The sequence below is a fragment of the Bradysia coprophila genome (genome assembly GCF_014529535.1).
Source record: "Bradysia coprophila strain Holo2 chromosome X unlocalized genomic scaffold, BU_Bcop_v1 contig_173, whole genome shotgun sequence".
In the NCBI taxonomy this organism is placed as follows: Eukaryota; Metazoa; Arthropoda; class Insecta; order Diptera; family Sciaridae; genus Bradysia; species Bradysia coprophila.
This window is the reverse complement of record NW_023503302.1, coordinates 6,158,454-6,178,680: the sequence shown is the minus strand read 5'-3', so window position 1 is coordinate 6,178,680 and position 20,227 is coordinate 6,158,454. Positions and strand designations below refer to the sequence as shown.

The window sequence follows — 20,227 nt, the reverse complement described above, 5'->3', positions numbered from 1 at the left end:
AATATTTGGCGGAAAATTTAGCTCGTTTAATGAAAATCGACAAATAAAATTTAGCGAGTAGCGAGTAACGAAAGCTGCTCACTAATTGCGTGACTAACGGATCGCTAATCGCTATTACTGAATTTATTGGAAAATAAGCATGGCTATAAGCGACGCTAACCAACTTAGTTGTTCTGCTACATCCGTAGGGCTAATGACCAGAGATGCAAATTGAAAATCATTAAATGGACAACTTCTCTTCCCAAAACTTTCTTTTGTCATTTTAAATTGTACCGTCATGTCACCCTAATTGAAAAATTATCTTACTTGTACATGTAAGTAAGTTTCAATAGATACCACTGTACTTTGTCATGATTAAAAATTAAATGAAATTAGACTGATTATCACATTGGAAAATGGAATTTTTTTACATCAACTTTCCATACGCTTGTAAAAGCTTCGATTTATTTTTGTTTCCATTAATGTTCCGTTTGACTCGGCACATACACATAGAATGACCATCTGGTCACGGTCATCAGATAGTAGCACACTCCCTTTCAGTGAAATTTATAGCAACTACTTCGATACAAAGCAGCTATTAATTGAATTTTCTTATCTCCTCATTCTGTTGCTACATCGTTATTCCGATTCACAAACTCTTACTCTTCTCAGTCGTGCCAGTAAAATTTTAAATTTATGTTGTACGTGCAAAAGCGAATGTTTACCCAGACCGATAGCGAAATTTTTAATTAACGCTCGGTGTGCATTTTATACTCTTAGTCTTGATTTCCACTTACGAAAAAAAGCACTCCGTTTTCTCACCGTTTACACTTTAAATAATAGAAAGGGGCTTGGTTTAGCTAAACGGTGGCAAAACGGAGTGGTTTTTTTGCAAGTGGATATCAAGCCTTATAATTCTATAATTTATATGACATAAGTTTTTAGCATTCTAAGCGAGCGGATCAAAGGAAGTATAAGTTGGCCACTTCAGCATGCAATTATTTTATAAAATTAAATTTTATGTGCTACGTTGTAACGTTGTTGAATTGTGTATCAAAAAAAGTTCCTTCTGAAGATTCCCTATGTAGTTTGCGATGTTGTTTTAATCGGAAACCCTTCACAGTTGTTTTTTGTTCAGATGTGCAATAACGAAAATTATTATACGAGAATCTGTGAAATGTTAAAGGCCAAAATTGAGTTTGGTACTTTTGTGAACACTAATTTCTTGCGGAATGGAAATAATGTTTACCAGCTATATAGCTTCTGAAGCTTTAATGGAATTTCTATTAAATTATAGTTTCAATATAGTTATGCGGGGAACATTTCAATTATTCATGGCATTTGAGATAGCATTTCAGAATCGATGTAAATTACAAATTTACCATAATAATGTCTCGCTTATGTGTATAGCGTTCGCTAAAGTCCGTTAGGTAAAATCGATTTCAATATTCGTTAATTAAATTCATAAGTAGTTGTAGTCAATGTGAGGTTTTCATCTCTTTATTAACTTCGTTTTTGAAATTCCAAGAGATAATTTATCGGATAGAGACTGGATAAATAAATTGGAAATTTCGGTAATTCGATTCTGATTTGAGGTCATGAGGTGATATTGCGGAGGAGTTTAAAAATATGAGATGATCACATGTTGGTGAACATTACGGTGTAGTGATTTTCAACTGTATTTTAATTGAAGCTTCCAACTAGAGGTGTGCGCCGATCTTAAAATAGTCGGCGGCGGTGCGCCGACTGGTAAGGAATCGGCGGCGGCGCGCCGGGAGAAATTTATAGTCGGCGGCGGTGCGCCGATCGGCGCGCCGATAAATTTACAAAAAAATCTAAATTTTTCGAAAATAATGCAAAAACACTGAATTCTTACTGTCTTGCGATCTGAAGTATCAACCACTTATACAAGGGGAATCAACTGAGACGTATCTCACCTTTTATATTTTGAATGTACAATAACTGACCTATTATTTTAAAAACATCTAATTTAATGAATCCAAGAATGATTAGTGAGTTTGCGTAAATGACATATAAGTTAACTTATCAGTTGGAAATTTTAAGTCACATCTTCATACTAGATGTTCTGCAGGTTTCTTATTTCCAACTATAATGTGTGCCTTTTACGCAAACTCACTACTATTATCTTTCAATTTATGCAATACCCGTTCCTGTTGCCTTTAGTCAACGCACTTCTGTTATGTGATGCTACGATGGGTTTATTCGAAGTAGCTTTTCACTGAAATGTCCTTTCCCATCAGTAGATGGCAAAACGTTTTCATGCAAACTTTACAATACCAGTTCAAGTCAAACGTTTGCTGCTGTCTTGTGAAAAGTGTTCTTAGAGCAACTGACGATGGCCAGACCACGCTGGCCTGGGACCGCTATTAACACCTGAGGTCGAAACAGCGATTTTTCTCTTGAATCACTCACAATTTGGAGGGAAGAGCTGAAGTAGCTCTGTTTGTTTTTATTGTTTACTCTCGTTTTTTCTGATTTGCTCTCATTTTTCTGTTGTAATCAGGCTGTTGTTGTGTTTGTTTTTGTTGTTGGTGTTAATTTAATTTAGTTAGGGAACGAGGAGCGAGAAGTGCGTTGCTTTAGTCCATCTTCGATGTAGGAGTGAGATCGTAGTAGAAGGTTTTCGCAAATAAGAGATTCAGATAAACTTAAATTTATAAGTAATAAGCGTAATAAGTGTATAGACTACGCCAAAATGATTTTTTCCCAAATTTTTTACATAAAGCAGCTAAAAATTGAAAATAAAGATACCCGTATCTCGTCTTTTGACGAAAAAACTTGAAACCGAAAAGATTTTCCACTTTATAAATTCCTGAAACATGTGATTTGCGCCATTTTCCACCCAAATTCCATATAAGGTCTTAAGTTTGCCACTTTACAATTACATTAGTATCACACAGTTTTGACTGATTCACTGAATTTTGTTCTCTTTCTTCTTCCTCTTATCTGCATCAACAGATAATAAGAGAAACGTCGTCTGCCGCCTGCCGTCTGCCACGCTTCATTCCATTGCACAGAAAATAGAGTAACGTACCCAAGGGTTCACGGTAAGTGAGGATACAGAAAATACAAATGCTGTTTCGACCTCGGGTATCGATGGTGATCCCCAGTTGTATCCATCGATACCCTTCCCAAGACAGCAGCAAACTTTTTCTTTGGACTAGTATTTAAAAATTTGCATAAAACACTTGCCATCTACTGATGGAAATAGGATACGTTATAGAAAGCTACTTCGAAGATAACCCTATCGTAGCATCAGAAACAAAATCACTGTCGTACAGTGCATGCAGGTAAGAAGAAAAACCCAAAGTTTTTACAATTTTTTTTTAACCAAAAACTCATTTCTACGCATATAGAAACCTGACTTATAAATTAAGAGAGATAAACATTTGCTAAAACCTTGTACTCAGGCACACACTTTTGTATAGATTTTTCAATTTAAGTTTATATTGCCGCCCATTAAAATGGCTGAAAGCACTAAACGTATAAAATTTCGGCGCGACGAAAATACAATCGGCGGCGGCGGCGGCGTGAGCTATTATTTTTCGGCGGCGGCGCGCCGAAAATATAGCAAAAAATCGGCGGCGCGCCGGCGTAAAATCGGCGGTGCACACCTCTACTTCCAACCCAACCGGCCGTATGCACCTTTCCATGAAAAATTATTTTAAGTACGGCAAGCCTAAAAAAATACAAATCTGCGGATGATTTTGCATTACGACATGCAAAAAATGATTACAATTTTAAATACCTTTAACCTCTCGAACGGGCAAGAGCCACTGGGTTTGAGGTTTCAATTAAAATAAAGTTGAAAACCACTACACCCTACTGAACGAACATGCATGGAATTCGGACGAACGAAACCTATATTTACCACAAAAGTTTAATATTGAAATTCAACTTTCCTTGAAACAATTGATTTACCGACTGCTAACAGAAGATACTAGCGACTTCAGTTATGTAGTTGTGTAATCTTCGCTAGGAAAAACTCTCATTAGCAAGTCTTATCTTATCTTGAAAAGTATTAGCATAATCTGAGTGCAATGAATATAGTTGTTTAAAATGAATTACAAAAAAATTGGGTCACATAAAACCTCGCAGCTGCTGTTTTAACGTAATTTTCACAGGAGACGCGACATAAGTTAGAATATCAACTCTGAGAAAATTGCTCGCTTTGTGTGTCATATTATTTATAAACAACAACAAAAGTTGAAGCGAAATTACCAGTATAACTTTGTGAACATTTTGCATCATAAATTCGGATATGACATCAGGCTCTGATTCAAAAAAGAATGTTCAACAAAAGTTTATGGAAGAATAGTTTTGCTAATAGACTCATGATCAATATTTTGAGAAAATTGAAACTGATGAAGATGCAGGCATGTTCACTGGAAAATGTCATTAATCGATTATAAGCTTTCAAAATAATCGATTCAATATTAATCGACTGTTTTATCGATATAATCAATATTTACCGATTATCAGTCGATATTTATCGATTATCGATAATTCATTCGAATTTTGAAAATATCGATAATCGATTCTAAGAATGGGATGAATTATCGAACATGCCTCATCGGATGTGTCAACGCACTGCAAGCATGAGTGATTGTAGTGACAACTGACAAATAATTTTACAGTGCCAAAATTTGTATGCGTTGGGTGTTACGTTGTCAGTTGTAATACATTTGACAATGTAAATGAGAAAGACCAAATTCGGTAGAATGTCTTTTCTTGTGTTATTTTTGTGTGCATCGGGAAGCGACAGCAGTAGCCTTCCCCATTAATCAGAATTTCTTTAACATAAAGACGTTTTAGAAGATTGAGTTGTTTGCCTTCTCTAATAATCTGTTTCAATGTATTAAAGTAAACAACTCAATCTTCCTACACTGGTTGATACACCCGCCGATATTTTTTCTGGTTTTTTCTCTCTTTAGTCAGGGAATAAAATTAAGGAATTTTATGAGAAAGTGTGAGGTGCAATTGGGCATTAAATCATTCGGTAAGAATTCAATTTGTCCTATTTTACCAAACCACCTCACCCACCAGGCCGAACGTGTGAGTAAGCACAGTTTAAATTGTACGACTAGTAAATACTGCAATAAATTCTTCTGTGGCATTTAAAACTTTCCCATCGAGTTACATCTCATTTTACAATGAAATTTTCTTTTAAAACTTGTAAGCGTTTCTGATAGGTAATTTTATAGATTCATCATAAGTAATAGGAAGCAGACATAAATTTAGGTTTTGTTTTTTATTCATTTCATATTCTGAGCCAAGTTTTATCTGAAATCAATATGCATATACCAATACCATATACGTATACAGTAACGTTTGTATATTCCATATTTCAATATCTTGTATCTAGTCCACGATAATTCAAACTTAAAACTAAAATTTTTGGCGCCAAGTCGCTGTTGGGTATATGAAAAAAAAATTAGCTAAGTGTGCCCTTAATACGCCATTTAAAAAGAAAAAAAAACTTAGAACAAAATATAATTTCTGGAGCTGGGGGAAATCAAATTATCATGATGTATCCCCGTTCGGTTTGTGCGTTTAGATATCTTCGATGTTTTTGCTTAGTTTTATTTGAAAACATTTTTTTTCCTCCGAAACTGTATTGAAAATATTTGTGTAGGTGTTCCAGCTTTTTGCAGCCATCGTATCTTGATCTGTCTGTTTTGTTTTAGTAAACATGGCTCGATAAATGTTGTGTATATATACGTAGACTGGATATGGTGTACCATTTTGGCTTGATGTGGCGCCGGAAATAACGTATTCAAAGTATTTTTCCGAGCTCCATTTGATATAGCTAATGTTAATTAGTATGTCATCGTTGGATTGATTGGTTTCATGCTGATGTTTTCAATGCCATCGAAGGTATAACGTTTGTTAGAATTTATTATTCGGATTTTATTTGCTCGATTTCTGTGATAGGGATGCTTTTGGTCGGATTTATGCTTGTAAAATTATTTTTACAGAAAATGTTCGATATTTCGACTATAAAAGAAAAGTTACGAAAACTCAAGAAGCAATCACAACAGAGAGATTGCAATTTTATCCATCATCTAAACAATCTGCCGCCATCGGAAAATTGGTATAAATCCGCTTGATTTAGATTTTATTTACATAGTTTGAGAACGTACGAAAATCATAAGAGTGGTTCTTTTGAAAAACAGCCTACCGAAATCGGACGCATTTTCTATTAGAATTATTTATAAATACCTAGAAAGGACTTCGACCCTAGAAGCCAAAACCCCTTTCAAAAAAATGATTCGAAGCTTGTGTCAAAGGTGAATAAAAACCAAAAAATTGAAATTTTCTTACAAAAATTTCTCCACTTACACAAGACGTACAGGGTCGTGTGGGGTGTCATTAGAATTATAATCATCCAAAACGTTTAGCAACTTCCCTCAATTCGACCGACCTTTTCACTTCAAGCTATCCTGTCGTGGAGGAGAGAATAAGTTAGTAACCAGAACGCGTTGTTGAACTCATCTGTTCATGCTTGATATCTACCAACATCTCAACATTTTTATGGCATGTCTATGCAAATATATTTTTTTAAATGAAACAAACAACTTCGAAATGAGACATGACGACGCCTCTGTTTCATGTGTCTTTTTTTTTTGCCAGTTCAATCATGCAATTATGTTCCATTAAAATTGTGATTTTTCTTTTTGTTTCAGTTCAATTGCTTTTGGAAGCACCTGATACGATTGATAACTTTTTTATTGAAAGTTATTTGAGCGATGAACCTAGCGGACAGTTTGCTGATACGGAAATTCATTTATCCAAAAATAAATGGAATCAAGCTGACGATGACGGCGGTTCAAAGAAATTGGAGACAGTGTACAATGACTTTGTACTCAAGGAAGATGATCCTACCATCAGTGATTGGAAAGCACATAAAGCACCATCTGTCAATAACGAAGTATATAATGATCAAGAGACGCAATGCAAGAGGAATATTTGGAGTGAGAGTTTTGTGACGAATGGTCGACTACAAATGAAATGGTACTTAAATGAACCGCTGAAAGTGAATCTCAAAAATAAGACTGTTAAATTTAGGTACGTACTATGGACGAATGACATTTTAAATTAGCAAAATGTAGCTGTTCGTTTTCAGATAAATAATTTCATTTTATCATTCGTTATCACTCATATTATGTTGTCGTTAGTATTCTTTACATCCAACCTCGTTTCTTGTTCACGGTTACTTAACGATAATCATCATCATAGGGTTATTTAGAAACTAAAGGTCAAATGTAATAGACTTTTCGTATAATTCTCAGAGCCGTAGCTAGCCGGTTTTCTCAGTGTGGGCATCAGGGTGGTCATTAAGACGGCAAAAATATTTTTTGTAGTGAAATTGAAGAAAAATCGGCTTTACGTAATTCTCAGGGGTCTAGTACATTTTCATAAAATCACTAATGTCAGAATGTTAGGAATGAAGTCCTAAAAAAATTTGTGGCGCTTCTACAGGCTAACGGAGAATTCCTGTTGACTGAGACTATGACCTGTGATGTTAGTTATAAAAAGAAGGTACTTTTGTTCTACGAGCCCTGTGCGCCAGTTCGGTCCTTCTGACTTGCATTGTACAATAAAGGATTGTGAATAAAAGTTTGAAAGGGGCATCGTGCCTGAATAGAAAGATTGACTACAGTTCACTTGAGAAGTTCTTGCAAAGTCCATGACCGGTTCTAAGGCGGTCATTCATTCATTGGATGCTGTTGAATTTGTGTCGAAATTGAAAGGAATGGTGTTGCTACTGTTTAACTATAACCTTTCTTTCCTCACCTACTCAGGATTGTCGCTTGAATGAAGCAGTTAAACTGTAACGATTCCAGAACTACTTGATACTAGTCTTTCAATGGTTGGTATCATCGACAAATCTGCATTCAGTGCGCAACGTTTTTTTTTTTGTTAGAAAGGTTACCTTGTGGCGTGACGTTTTCTTGCCTGCGTTGTAAAAATAACTCTCAAATTATCTGGTTGGAATAACTCAAAAACTTGTGGCGACCGTATAAATCACACATACTTATCTTATTATCTCGGTTACGAAAAACCGCAAAACTTTTGGCAGTTGTTCAATTGGTACTTACCACATGAACAAACGTACTTTTAATCAACTGGTGCCAATTCGAGAAATATATATTTTTGATAACAAATGATGCTTTTTCGCCGCCAAAATAGTTGAATTAAATGGTTAATACGACACGTTTATCAATAGATCAGAGCTACTAGCTATGAAAACAAATTACTGAAACAATTTTTCGGTAAAAAGTGTATCCAAATAGAACTTTTCCAGTGCAATGTCATTATGATTCAAATCATCGTTCAACGGGCAACGAACATGTTGTGTGGTAGCTAACGCCCTTAATTGATTCGAATTAAGAATGCAACGAAAATTATATTTGTTGAAAAACAAATTTAAATATTGAAGTTGTGGTGTTTGTTTTAAAGGTACAGTTCAATCTAAAGGCCACATACATTCAGATTGACCTATAAAAATTGAAACAAAGGCAAAAGTTTAGCCATTAATAAATTAACTACATCAGCACACGGTGGCAGAGAGGCAACACCAGAGGTGGTACAATTTCACGACGATATTGAGGTATCCATGATTCTGCCACCTCTTTGGCTGTTGGAAACGAATAATTTTATTTTGATTCAATCGATTTATTCCAATTTTCTATAATTCCAAAAACTCATTAAATTTAGAGATATTCGTGCATCGACCAGTAACCGTTAATTGAATTAATTAATTAAATGCAAATCATACTGACATTTAGAGAAAATTCCGATGTCGAGTTTTCACTTGAATCGGTATAGTTATGTAAGAAGTAACAAAACTAAGTCCCTGCTAAGCTTACCTCCGGTTTCCGGTTTTGTTCAATTGAAACGATCGAAAACAATAGCAGACAGCCAACAATGCACACAAACCAATTTCATTAAATTTACTTTCAAACGACAAATGAACGTGAAACCAGCTAGTATACCAAAAGTATCAAATGTTGTACACATGAATATTGATTAACGTTGAATGTCAAACGATAAATAGTTATGCCATGACCTTTTGTACTGTAGTAAACTAACTATATAGATTCTGGTGCATGTAAGTGACCGTAGCAAAATTGTCCTCGTGGCAATTTTTAAGTACAATTTAATAGGAAAACAAATTATCAACAATTTTCAAGCTAATGCGCAGCCAAGGTAAACAGATTTAGTAGATTTCATTAGCGTTGGGTCGGGTTTACATCGGTCTTTCGGGCTGATAGGAATCTCGCACCGGCGTGATTCGAAGTCAATGACACATTTTGTATAAGGAAAATGTCACTTTGTTACTCATTTCATATAAACGTACGCATAGTAAAAAAAAAGGTGGAAGAACTGCAATAAGGTCTTCAGTATGATAAAGCGTGACCATCACTTAAAGACAATGATTCCTGACTTCTGACCTAAGCGATGTACCTGCTCTTTATGCTGTTTGTTGTATTAATGGCTTCATCTAAATTACATTATTGACAAAGTTCGAACAGAGCCGATAAATTTTTTATTAACATTACAAACAGCTGATGTGCTTTTCCGGCCGATCGATATAAATAATAGTTTTATATAACCTGCTGGCTGCATTGAGACCGGATTGACACTGGGGAAAATATATTAGATTTTATATAATAGCGTAGCTACGCATAAAAAATATAGTTAAAAACCGACGCACGTGAACCAAACACAAATACGAAATACTATGTAGCAGGCCACATCTAATTACTTTATTCACGCAAGTCATCCATGTACATATACAATTGTCCTCTATAACAGCCAATTTAAGTTTGATGCATGTTACGAAGAATCGTCCAAGACCAGTTCAATCTCCAAATAAAATTTTATTCTAAATTAACAAGTACAAGTTTAAAATTATGAGACGCGCGTTTTAATGCTTTCAAAGTAGGTTACAAAATAGGGTGAATAATTGACCGTCAATTTGCATACTAAGTCTGGTCTTGCTTCATAAAATGTTTCGAGGACAGAAATAGTATTTCACATGCCACGGGACAAAATTTGGTCCTTTTGCATGAAAAGTTTTATACGTATCTGTACGGTTAATTTTAGGAACCGATACCACGGAAATTTACTTTATTCAGAGGTGAGCACATCGTTTTTCATCCGTGCGCCATTACACCATTTCTCAAAACAAAAACATAGTGACAATTCAGATGAGAAAGTTTCCATTTTCACCCCGCTATCCTTCTTAGCAGAAGAGAGCGGTGAGAAAATAAAAATTTTCTCACCTGAATTCACATCAGGTCTTTTGTCGTCTGTCACATTTTAAATAACACGTCTGACAGCACCAGAATTAAGATCGACTCAGAGTGCAGAGGTTACCAGCAGCGATCCCCATTTAATGTAACAAACAAGTTTTTTTTTTCCCAACAATCGCATAAACGAATGATTTTGTCAATAAGAGTTGAGTATCCAGCATTTCAGAGTTACGCGATCAACTGAAGTACCAAAGGTATCGTTGAGTATCAAAATTTGACGTTAATTGCCAGTCATTAGTGGAATCCTTGACAGCGCATGAATAATTTAAGGAAATGGAAATTTATGATCTTTGAAGGAAAACTATGAATTTTTCGTTAAAAACGTTATTGAGAATGGGTAGCTGATTCAACCGGGTATAAATTGTCCATGCCAGAAATTGGGGTGCAATTTTCAAAACAGCTAAATATCAATTTCATATTCTTTGGATGGTAATGACTGACGACACTCATTTGCCGTTTGTGTTAAAAAAATTATCTGCTTCAAAACTTAGACGTCTCAATGAGCATTATGAGATAAATGATGTAACGGAAAGTGGAAAAAGGTTAATGGAATGTGTAACCTATCTAAACCTACATCAAAACATAATCAAAACGTCCTCCAACATACAACATTATACACAAATCAATAATTAAACAACACTCTTATAGAGTTTGCGGTATGCATGTATATAAGGGCAGCGAGTAAATTGGATCATACGATTTCATGTGGTCGATAATTAAAGGACATTAAGGCTTGTAAGATATCCTGTTAACTTGTAAGAGCTCGTTTGACTAACAAATCTAATATAGCCTTGTATTGCTGTGTTCCTTACGTGATCAAAACAAGCCTATTTCTTACACAATAAATTTAAAATGATTGTAGAGAAGCTTACGTAGGTACAGGAACAATACTCCTCTTTTATTTTGAGGTTTTTTGATCTATTTAACCGGACTATTTTGCTTACAACATCAACACCTATTATCGGTAAATTTATTTACCGCATTTACCAAAATATACCGAATATCAAAACATTTAGTAAAATTTGGTAGATTTCATTAAATTCGGTAAATAGTTGTACCAAAAATAGGCCCTGATTACCACATCGTGATAAATAGTCGGTAAAAAATCTTATCCTTCAAAATTTTTAACGCAAATATATTGGCCTCGAAGTACTAGATTCGGTATATGTCCTGCATGTCTGTGTATAATATGTTTTATATGTCTATGTCTCTGGTAAGACATACATTATACATCAGCTCGGAGAGGGAGTTTGGGTCGACACATGAAATATGATATGCACCTATGTCCAAATGTTTCCCTTTTCATTTTTATCCCGAAATATGTAATGGATTTTACATGCTTTTTAAACCTAAACCAATTTTCTTGTTTTACCTAGGTGTGTAACAAGCCACTTTCAACCCTAGGGAAAACAAAACCATTTAAATAACCAGAGCCGGATTAACCCATGGGCAAAGTGGGCCCGGCCCAGGGCGCTGGGAAAATAGGGGCGCTTAGAAATTAAATTTTCTCGACAATGTAATCAATTCACGTTCAACAGAAGTCATGCACAAATCAACGTCGATTAAAAAAAAATTCGTGCTCGCTTCGCTTGCGTCTGTACATTACATTCTTGGGGTAAATGTGAGCTACAAGAAATGCATATATACATCTAACTTGATATTTTTGAATAATACACGCACATCGACTAACCACGGCAGAGTAAAAGTAACCCAGGCAGGAGCGCTTGTTTGACTAGGGACCTGAATAATCTAGTAGGCCTATGTTTTTTGCGAATTAAATTTTTCAACTTATGTCAGTGTTCATTTGAGTTCATTTTCATACAAAGGATTAGGTCCCTCATTTGACGTTTCCATAATGAACCGCTCCTGCCAGGGTTACTTTTACTCTGTCGTGGACTAACCCAAGGCTGTTCGTATTTGGTTATTTAAAGCGTTTTTATGATGGTCCTGCTTTAGAAAAGTTGAACTTTGAGGCTTCTGGCTGAAGACACTATAAATAATTTTCAATAACCATTCCATTGCTTCATTTTCGTCAGCCGCCGGTGATAGTCGGATGATGAAAAGCTTTTAGCTCATTAGGAATTTTCGAAAATTTTGTAAATTCCTCATGAGCTGAAACCTGCTCATGATCGCCGGACAACGGGAGTTTGGAACAAATAAAGCAGCTGGAAAAGCTGCAGAACAAATCCGTTTCCGCCCATTGAAAATTGTTCATGGCATATATTCGCGATTTTTTTTGTCGAAATCCAAGGCAAATTACCTAAATTTCAAGATCTAACACTTTCAGAGTGAAGACAAAGGATCATTCTAGAGTGCCCTAAACTTCAATACTTTTGGGATCCGAGTCCTAGATCCTTGAAATTGCTTCAACGCAAGTCGTTTTTTCCGAATCATGACCTTACCCAACGCACTGCTCCTAGCATATGAACATAAGAAATATTTGGAGGCTGAAGAAGTCACAGTAGGCACTGCGTTTCTTTCGTGAAGATAGGTGACTTGTTTTAGTTGTGTGAGTTCAAACACACAATACAATCAATCTTAAGCGGTAGCTCTCATCACAAAAGCCTCCAAATTCGACGTTTGTCAAAGTAGTGTTCATGCTAGGAGCAGTGCGTTGCCTTACTAAGTAGAGTAAATCTCGCAATATAATGAAACTGTAACAATATCACAAATATTGTGTCAAAAATTCACGTTTTTTTCTTGGTTTTTCCTCACAACGCGTTCATGTTCTAACGATCTTTCAAGGGAAGTGAAAAGTTAGAATAATGAGAGGACATTCGAGTGTAAATTGAAAGAACACCTGAATGAAACTAGAATTGTGATGTAAATTTGAATTGTAGTATTCATTTTAAAATGTCTGTGATTATGGAACTTTGTATTTGAAAATAGCTATTTGCTAAATAAATTTGTTTGATTTGATTTGTTCTTCAAGAAGAATTTCAAGAAAAAATTGTTTCGGATTCATTCTACAAACTTGAAACTTAAAATCCCGAAAAATACGAGCGAAACCTTTTTATAACTTTACTTGATTTTTGTTTGTGGGAAAGTTTTGCGAATTAATCACGAAAACTCTGGTTATATCATGTATCTCTCATTCATATATGGTTATATGTTATCATAAGCTTGCCACCTCGCCTCGCTCGCAATTTCTAACTACACATTACTTAGAAAATAATATTCTTGAGGAAATGTTGAAAACATTTTATTTGATTTGGTTGACAATGTAGGAAACAATTTCTTTAATAAATTTTTCATGCGGCGCTGCAAGGCTCGTTGCCCAGGGCGCTGTAAATGCTAATCCGGCCCTGTAAATAACTATTATTTTATTTCAAATTTCGGGACGGAATTGAGTTTTTTTTGTGTTACCGAACTAGTTTCAACAATACACACTCTCACACAAAAATAGCTTCTTATCTGAATAGCGTTCAAGCACGTTTTTACTTTGAGTCGTAATTTTACAGCAATAATAACGACATCATCTTAATCGAGCCAGACACAATTCCATATGTCTACGAATTGTAACTGAAGGGGAAAAAAACCCACAAATTATTTTGGTAATTTATTTGGTTTTGCTTATACTGTAGACGTGATTGTCAATAAAAATATGCCAGATATGTGGTGGAGTGGATGTTGTTTTAGTTGATTAAATTGTTTGTACAACATTGGACGTGGTTTCGTCTATTATGGATTCAATTTTTATGTGAACCGTATGTATGATTTGGATATTAGTTTAGTCATTCCACACGAAAGAATTTCGTTAATATTACGAGTAGAGCTATGTGAGAAAAAATGTTGTGACATTTTTTTATGGATTCGACTTGACGTCGTTTACTTCTACCTAGATGCAGAAACAGATTCAGTGAGAGGAAAAAAGATTGTATATTGAGGTGGACCAACAAGGTTAGAAAGCTAAAACGAAATTTTTCTTACTTTTTCGTTCCAGTTATGTCAACTTTTGGTCAGAATTCTACTTTTTCGGTGTGCCTGAATATAATTGGTGTAATAGCTGTAATTCTTGATCCTAGTGACATACTATTTCATGTGTGCCGTGTGATTGACCTTATTTTCTCCACTCCGAATGCTTATTAGGCATTACCTAAACATTATATCCTTTTGTTGATGTTTTATCTGATGGGAATTCGGAAAATAAAATGTATCCTCTCTTATCTCTTGACGGTGGAGAAAATAGAAATTTTCTATCCCAAATTGTCACTTTTGTTAAAAACGGTTAACCACACGTTGTGTTCACCTCCGGGAAAAATAGACAATTACAACTCGAGTGATTCGCAAAATGTCACTTTTATCGTAATTTTCAATTTTACCCCTCGATAAACAAATCACTATTCCCTCATCATGAAATTATTTTTTCATGTGTCGGGGCCGAAAATGAGTGAGTTTTGAGATTTTTCTCTGGTTTTCAACCTTACATGAAATTTTTTTTTTGAGTATCTGTTTTGGACGATTGATTTTAGGCAATTTCGCATGTAGCCCAAACAATCGTCCAAAACAGACACACAAATAACTATTGTTGATTTTTATATTTATATTATTTATGCTTTGTTAGTGAATTGTAAACTGAACTCAAAATAGGTTTTCATATTCGGTGTGGTTTGAGTTTTTCTTGTTCCACACGACCCACTTTTCTATTAAACTCTACAGCTTGTCCGATATGTTATTAAGTAACTTTCAAAACTTTGGTAAATTTAGTTATAATTTCATTTTGGCCACCAAAAAGATCAAAGAAATTAGCATTTTGAAAGTCAACACAAAAGACGAAAGCATTCAACACTCGCGATTTGCAAGAGAAAAGATGATAAAAAAATTGACTTTCGAAATATTAAATAAAACAACAGTGCAACGTTTGTATGCATCTTTTCTGCAAGCGTTTTATTAGTGAAATGTGAAAATATTTGAAATCAAAATTAATTTAACTAATTAACAGGTTAAAGCACAAAAAAAAAACAGAATTGGTTGACAGTTGAACAAGTATATAATACAATGATAGTGAATAAAAGAGATGTCATTGCACCAAGTGTGTGTTCATCAAAAGGCGACTATAGCAATTCTTTTCAGATGTATGTTGTAACTCAACTTTCGATAATCGCTTCGGTGCGGTGTTTTGTCGTCCACCAATTTTCATATTGTAGGCCGTAGACTATTTAAAATCCTCAAAATGTTTTATCCTTCGGTTAATCATTAGGCATTTTGTATTTTCTCCCACATTAGGCTAATGAGAACATAAAACACCTCCAATGAACTCGTTTTGTAGAAGAAATTTCGCACACCAAGAACTAAGAAAGAAAACTATTCGATATGTGTAAAGTAGAGCCTAACTAACGTAATGCGTAAGAATTTCTAAAAGAAACACCGAAACTAATTGATCAATTAAAAACAGAACCTGACTTGTATCACTTTGCATTTAAATCGTTCGGTATTTATGTAGTTGGTAATTATTCAACTGAAAAATGTGTACGTATTGTGTCAAATGAAATTGATAGCTTCGACTAAACTGAATGAGAGGGCAGCAGGACATACTTATTGTATTATTAGCTTTGAAAGCGCTGTGCATGTGTAGAACAAGAAACTCTTAAACCACACCGAATAATGAAATCTTATTCTGAGTTCAGTTTAAGCCATTTTCAATCCAATTCTCTCTAATCGTATGAAGGCAAAGAAACGTATACCTCGAGCTGATGTTGTCAGAAATATATTACTCATCTGGATATAAGGCAACATATTATAGTCGTTGTGCGATAATATACTAGCTACTACCGGTGGCTTCTTCCGCTTCCCATATCCTATAAGTTAGTCTACCTATTTACAAAAGAAAAATTCAAATTACTTAATCTGTACGTTAAGTTGTTAAGTAGACAGCACAAGCTTTGCTGCTATTCAGATTTTTTTATTTAAAATTTTCCGCGCATTATCACAATTTTATTCCCCCCGAGCTTTGAGTGCATTGAGAACTTTATTTTAATTTTAAAATTCACTAAACTTTTTTCGTTTCTGGTGCAGCAACCACACGATGAAAATTTATTTTTTATTAAAATTAAGTGAACCTTATGATCGGATGGGGGCAACAAATAATAATTTTTGGTGGAGTTATTTTAACCGAAAAACTGATTGTATGAGAATAAAATACAAATTTTTAATCAGCACGTAAATATTATGTTGATACCGTTTTCTCACAAAGAGCTGGTTGTTGCCATTATTAAATGATTTAATCGAAACAATTGGTGAGGTATAGAATATCTATGTATACATGTTCAGTCGGCGTATTTTGAAAATTCTGTGTTATACGAAATTTTTTTCGGTTGATTGAGCATCAATTTTTCTTTGTGAATTGGTCGAATTGTTGAAATATTGGATACTTCACATTAACATAGTTATGCTGTTATATCAAAAAATAAATTAAATAAATATATTATCATAGACCAGATATAGTGTGTATGGTTTCAAAATCGATAATAAAAGGTTAAACTCACGAATGTTTTTTTTAGAACCTATGCACTGTTGACTCGTTGCCGTCGGTATAAAGTTTCCCATAAATTGAAAATATATGAAAAAACAACAACTGATGTATTGTGCCAACAATTGCATAGAATCCGGTAGTATATTATCATAATATACATCATAACATCGACTCCACACATAATCAACCGTATGTGTAATTCAGTGAACATAAATTATGTTTATTCATTCATTTAACAATAAATAAATGTGGTTGACATCACAACATTCATAATAGAAAGTATAAAGCTAAACGATGCGATATAATGTAATTAAAACCTACCCAGGGATGAAAAGTTATTAGAAACAATTGAATTTCTATATTTTTGGTTTTTAGGATACTGCTTTGCTCACGTAAAAAATTCCAATTTCGGACCTAAGCTGTTATTGCCGTTTCTTCTATTTCTTTAATCTCCTATGCTGTTTCAAAAATCAAATGAGAGAATTCAGAGAAACCACGGATAACACTTTAGATAAGAAAGTGAGATTTCTTACATGTGCAGTGCAGAAAAGTCTTAATCTGTTCTGTTTAAAAAAAATCCAACGAAAAATATGAGAAATTGAGTTAGTTTCGAACTTCGAAGCAATGGTAATTTAACTAAAAGCAATGACAATAACAATGATTAGATTAGATGGGAGGGTGTAAGCCCAGCACCTAAGCCTCAGATGGGCCTGTTGTGCTATTGTACAAGTCTCTTGATCATATGGACTGTGATTTTACATCATATCTCTCCCGACTTAGATTGTTCACAAATCGACCGTGTGGTAACGTCCCATACGTTGTGAATTCTCCAAGCCGTGGGTGGTATGCGAATACCACAACCATCACTAATTGACCTGTACATTTTCCCAAAGATGGCGCTATCAACATTGTCATGTTGTAGCTCTTTCTACTATTGACGTTATGTCGATATGGTTTCTTTTATGGAGAAAGCGAATGTTGGGTTTTTTGATATTTCCGACTTTGTTACGGTTACGGCTATTAGTTTTAGGTAATAGCAAGTGTCTAATCACCATAGGCCATGAGTTGCCTCTTCGTATAAATCGCCATGCCACCATGTGACTGAACTCGTTCTGGCGTTGCAGGTTGTAGCGTTTGAATGATTCGTATTTCGTCATATCCCTTGACATCCATACAACGTATCAATCAATAGATCTGTTAAACCTCGCGGTCATTTTGGAGTACAAGATAGTTTCTGTATCTTGGGATTGTACCACAGCAAATTTGTAAAAATTTGCTATGTGGTTTTGGGGTGTCAAATGAGAACCCGAGGCGTTTGTACCTTACCTGCACTAAAATTGACTGCCAGATGCCATACGGCAATGTGTCATTTTCGTACATTAATCGAGCACGTAATTTAGCATTAGCTTCTGGTAGAGTCGATTGTTAATCCGTACACCGACGCCACGAAGCACATGTTAAATAACAAAGGAAATAACACAATTGTTGATATCGCACAATGAGGCGAGAACAACTTTATTGATCAAAGAGAAAATGACCTACGAGAACAACACTTTGATTTCGTTAATAAAACCTTTAAAATAATTTCACCATTTAACCATTACAGCAAAATAAAAACACCAAAGCCGTAAAAGTTGGCACAGAAATTAGACAAAATCGAAAATGAATTCACACACAGCCACACAAAAGAAACACTTTTAGAGAGCAACGCATAAACACGTCCGTTCTCTGTGACTGAGCGACATTAGACAATAACAATAACAATAACAATAGTTCCTTTACTAATCTTTCACGACATATCGCCAGTATCACCAGTACTCACAACCCCAATTCGAAACTTGTACTGTTACTCGATCGAGTGATAATGGTTTGTTTTTTTGTTTATGGTTGTACCATGAGGCTTCACACGCCCTCATATCGGTGGACCTAGTCCTGATATACAGTTTGATAATTTTCCATAAATTCGGTCAGTCATTGATAACTCAATATGACATTGATAAAATTGTTGAATCTTATCGTGGTGATCCCACGACCGTTTTTGAATAAAAAATTTATGTTTGCGTCTCAGGTCTCAGTCAATAGTTTCTACCATTTTACGTAGAATTCCTATAGTACATTACTTACCCCATCGCCAAGTAAGGTATTTCATTCAAAACTTGAGTTAAAATTTCGGATCTGTGAAGTACAGTTAACTTTACCTCACGTTTTTGATTAACACACTCTAAAGTAGTGCTCCTGCTGCAGCGCTCTGAGCGTATGTCATATTTTTAAATTACGTGAAGTGACCAATACCCGAATCGCTATCGCTTCTCCGAATAAAAGTCAGTCAGCGTACTGTTTGTGATACCAACACGTCCGAAAGTTACTACATTTTTTGTTAATTACCCATATAATACAGACCAAATGGAAAAATCATTGCTCTTCACACCAGAAATGCTCTGGTAATAAGCAAAGCAACTAGGCCCCACCTCTTGGGTGGGTCAGGTCCCTTGACTGGCTTTTTTTTCCTATAATTCCAGCCTTAGTTTTCTAACCATTTTTAAATGAAGTGGTGTTTTTGAGATCACAAATTTAAAGTCACATGAAAAGGTGATGTCTCTTTTATTCAGAAAACAGCAGTCATCACATGCTTCATTTTACTCATATTTATTTAATTTCCTGAAGAAACAAAAAGAGCTATGAGTTGAAGGTCCAGCGAGCGATGTCTTACTCCTAATATGAGTCTCCTATATAGTCTACTAAAAGCGCTGAACAGGTGGCGCATTTCTTGCCTACCTCTTTAAAAAAAACTCATGTGAATTACGGCCCTCGCTTCACTCTGGCAAAATTCACACTCGTGCAAACACAAAATTTCTTTTAAGAACGCGATTTCACGCAAAAATTGTCGTATATAGTCCAATAAAGTCCAATGTTCGAATTTAACCACATGAATTACGATACTGGTCGAAAACACTTAATATTTTCAAATCTGCGATTTTCGAAGCCTCTGAGAATTACTCGAGTTATCGTGTTATCAAGCAAGCAAGATTGTTCTAGACTTCTAGATTGTTCGACCAGAAATCCAGATTCACTTACTCGTCGAACAATTTTTTTTTCTGGAAATCCGTTGCAAAAATGTCGCGGTAACAAGTTGTGTTTACAATTATACTCCAACCTCACTACTCCAATATTATCCATCTACGAACTTAAAATCGGGTAAAAATTACTTAAGTGATCACGATAACAAGGAAAAGCGTCTGAGTATAATTTGGCGTATTTCCTGCCTACCTCTTGAAAAAATATAACTCGTGTGAATTACGGCCCTCGCTTCGCTCTGGCCACAAAGTTCACACTCGTTCAAACATTTTAGGAACGAAAAAAATTCTTTTAAGAATACGGATTTCACGCAAAAATTGTCGTATATCCCAGATTACTAGTCCAATTAAATTCCAAT

The 20,227-nt window shown here is 35.0% G+C and overlaps 1 protein-coding gene across 8 annotated transcripts in view; it reads left to right on the top strand.

Moving 5' to 3' along the window:
- The window catches only part of LOC119068348, a 133,138-nt gene that overhangs the window by 59,049 nt on the left and 53,862 nt on the right, over positions 1-20,227 (top strand). For all 8 annotated transcript variants that reach the window (XM_037171910.1, XM_037171908.1, XM_037171907.1 and 5 more), the window contains exon 3: positions 6,687-7,068. In XM_037171910.1, the coding sequence (XP_037027805.1) occupies positions 6,687-7,068 (382 nt within the window). The remainder of the gene's footprint in view (positions 1-6,686; positions 7,069-20,227) is intronic.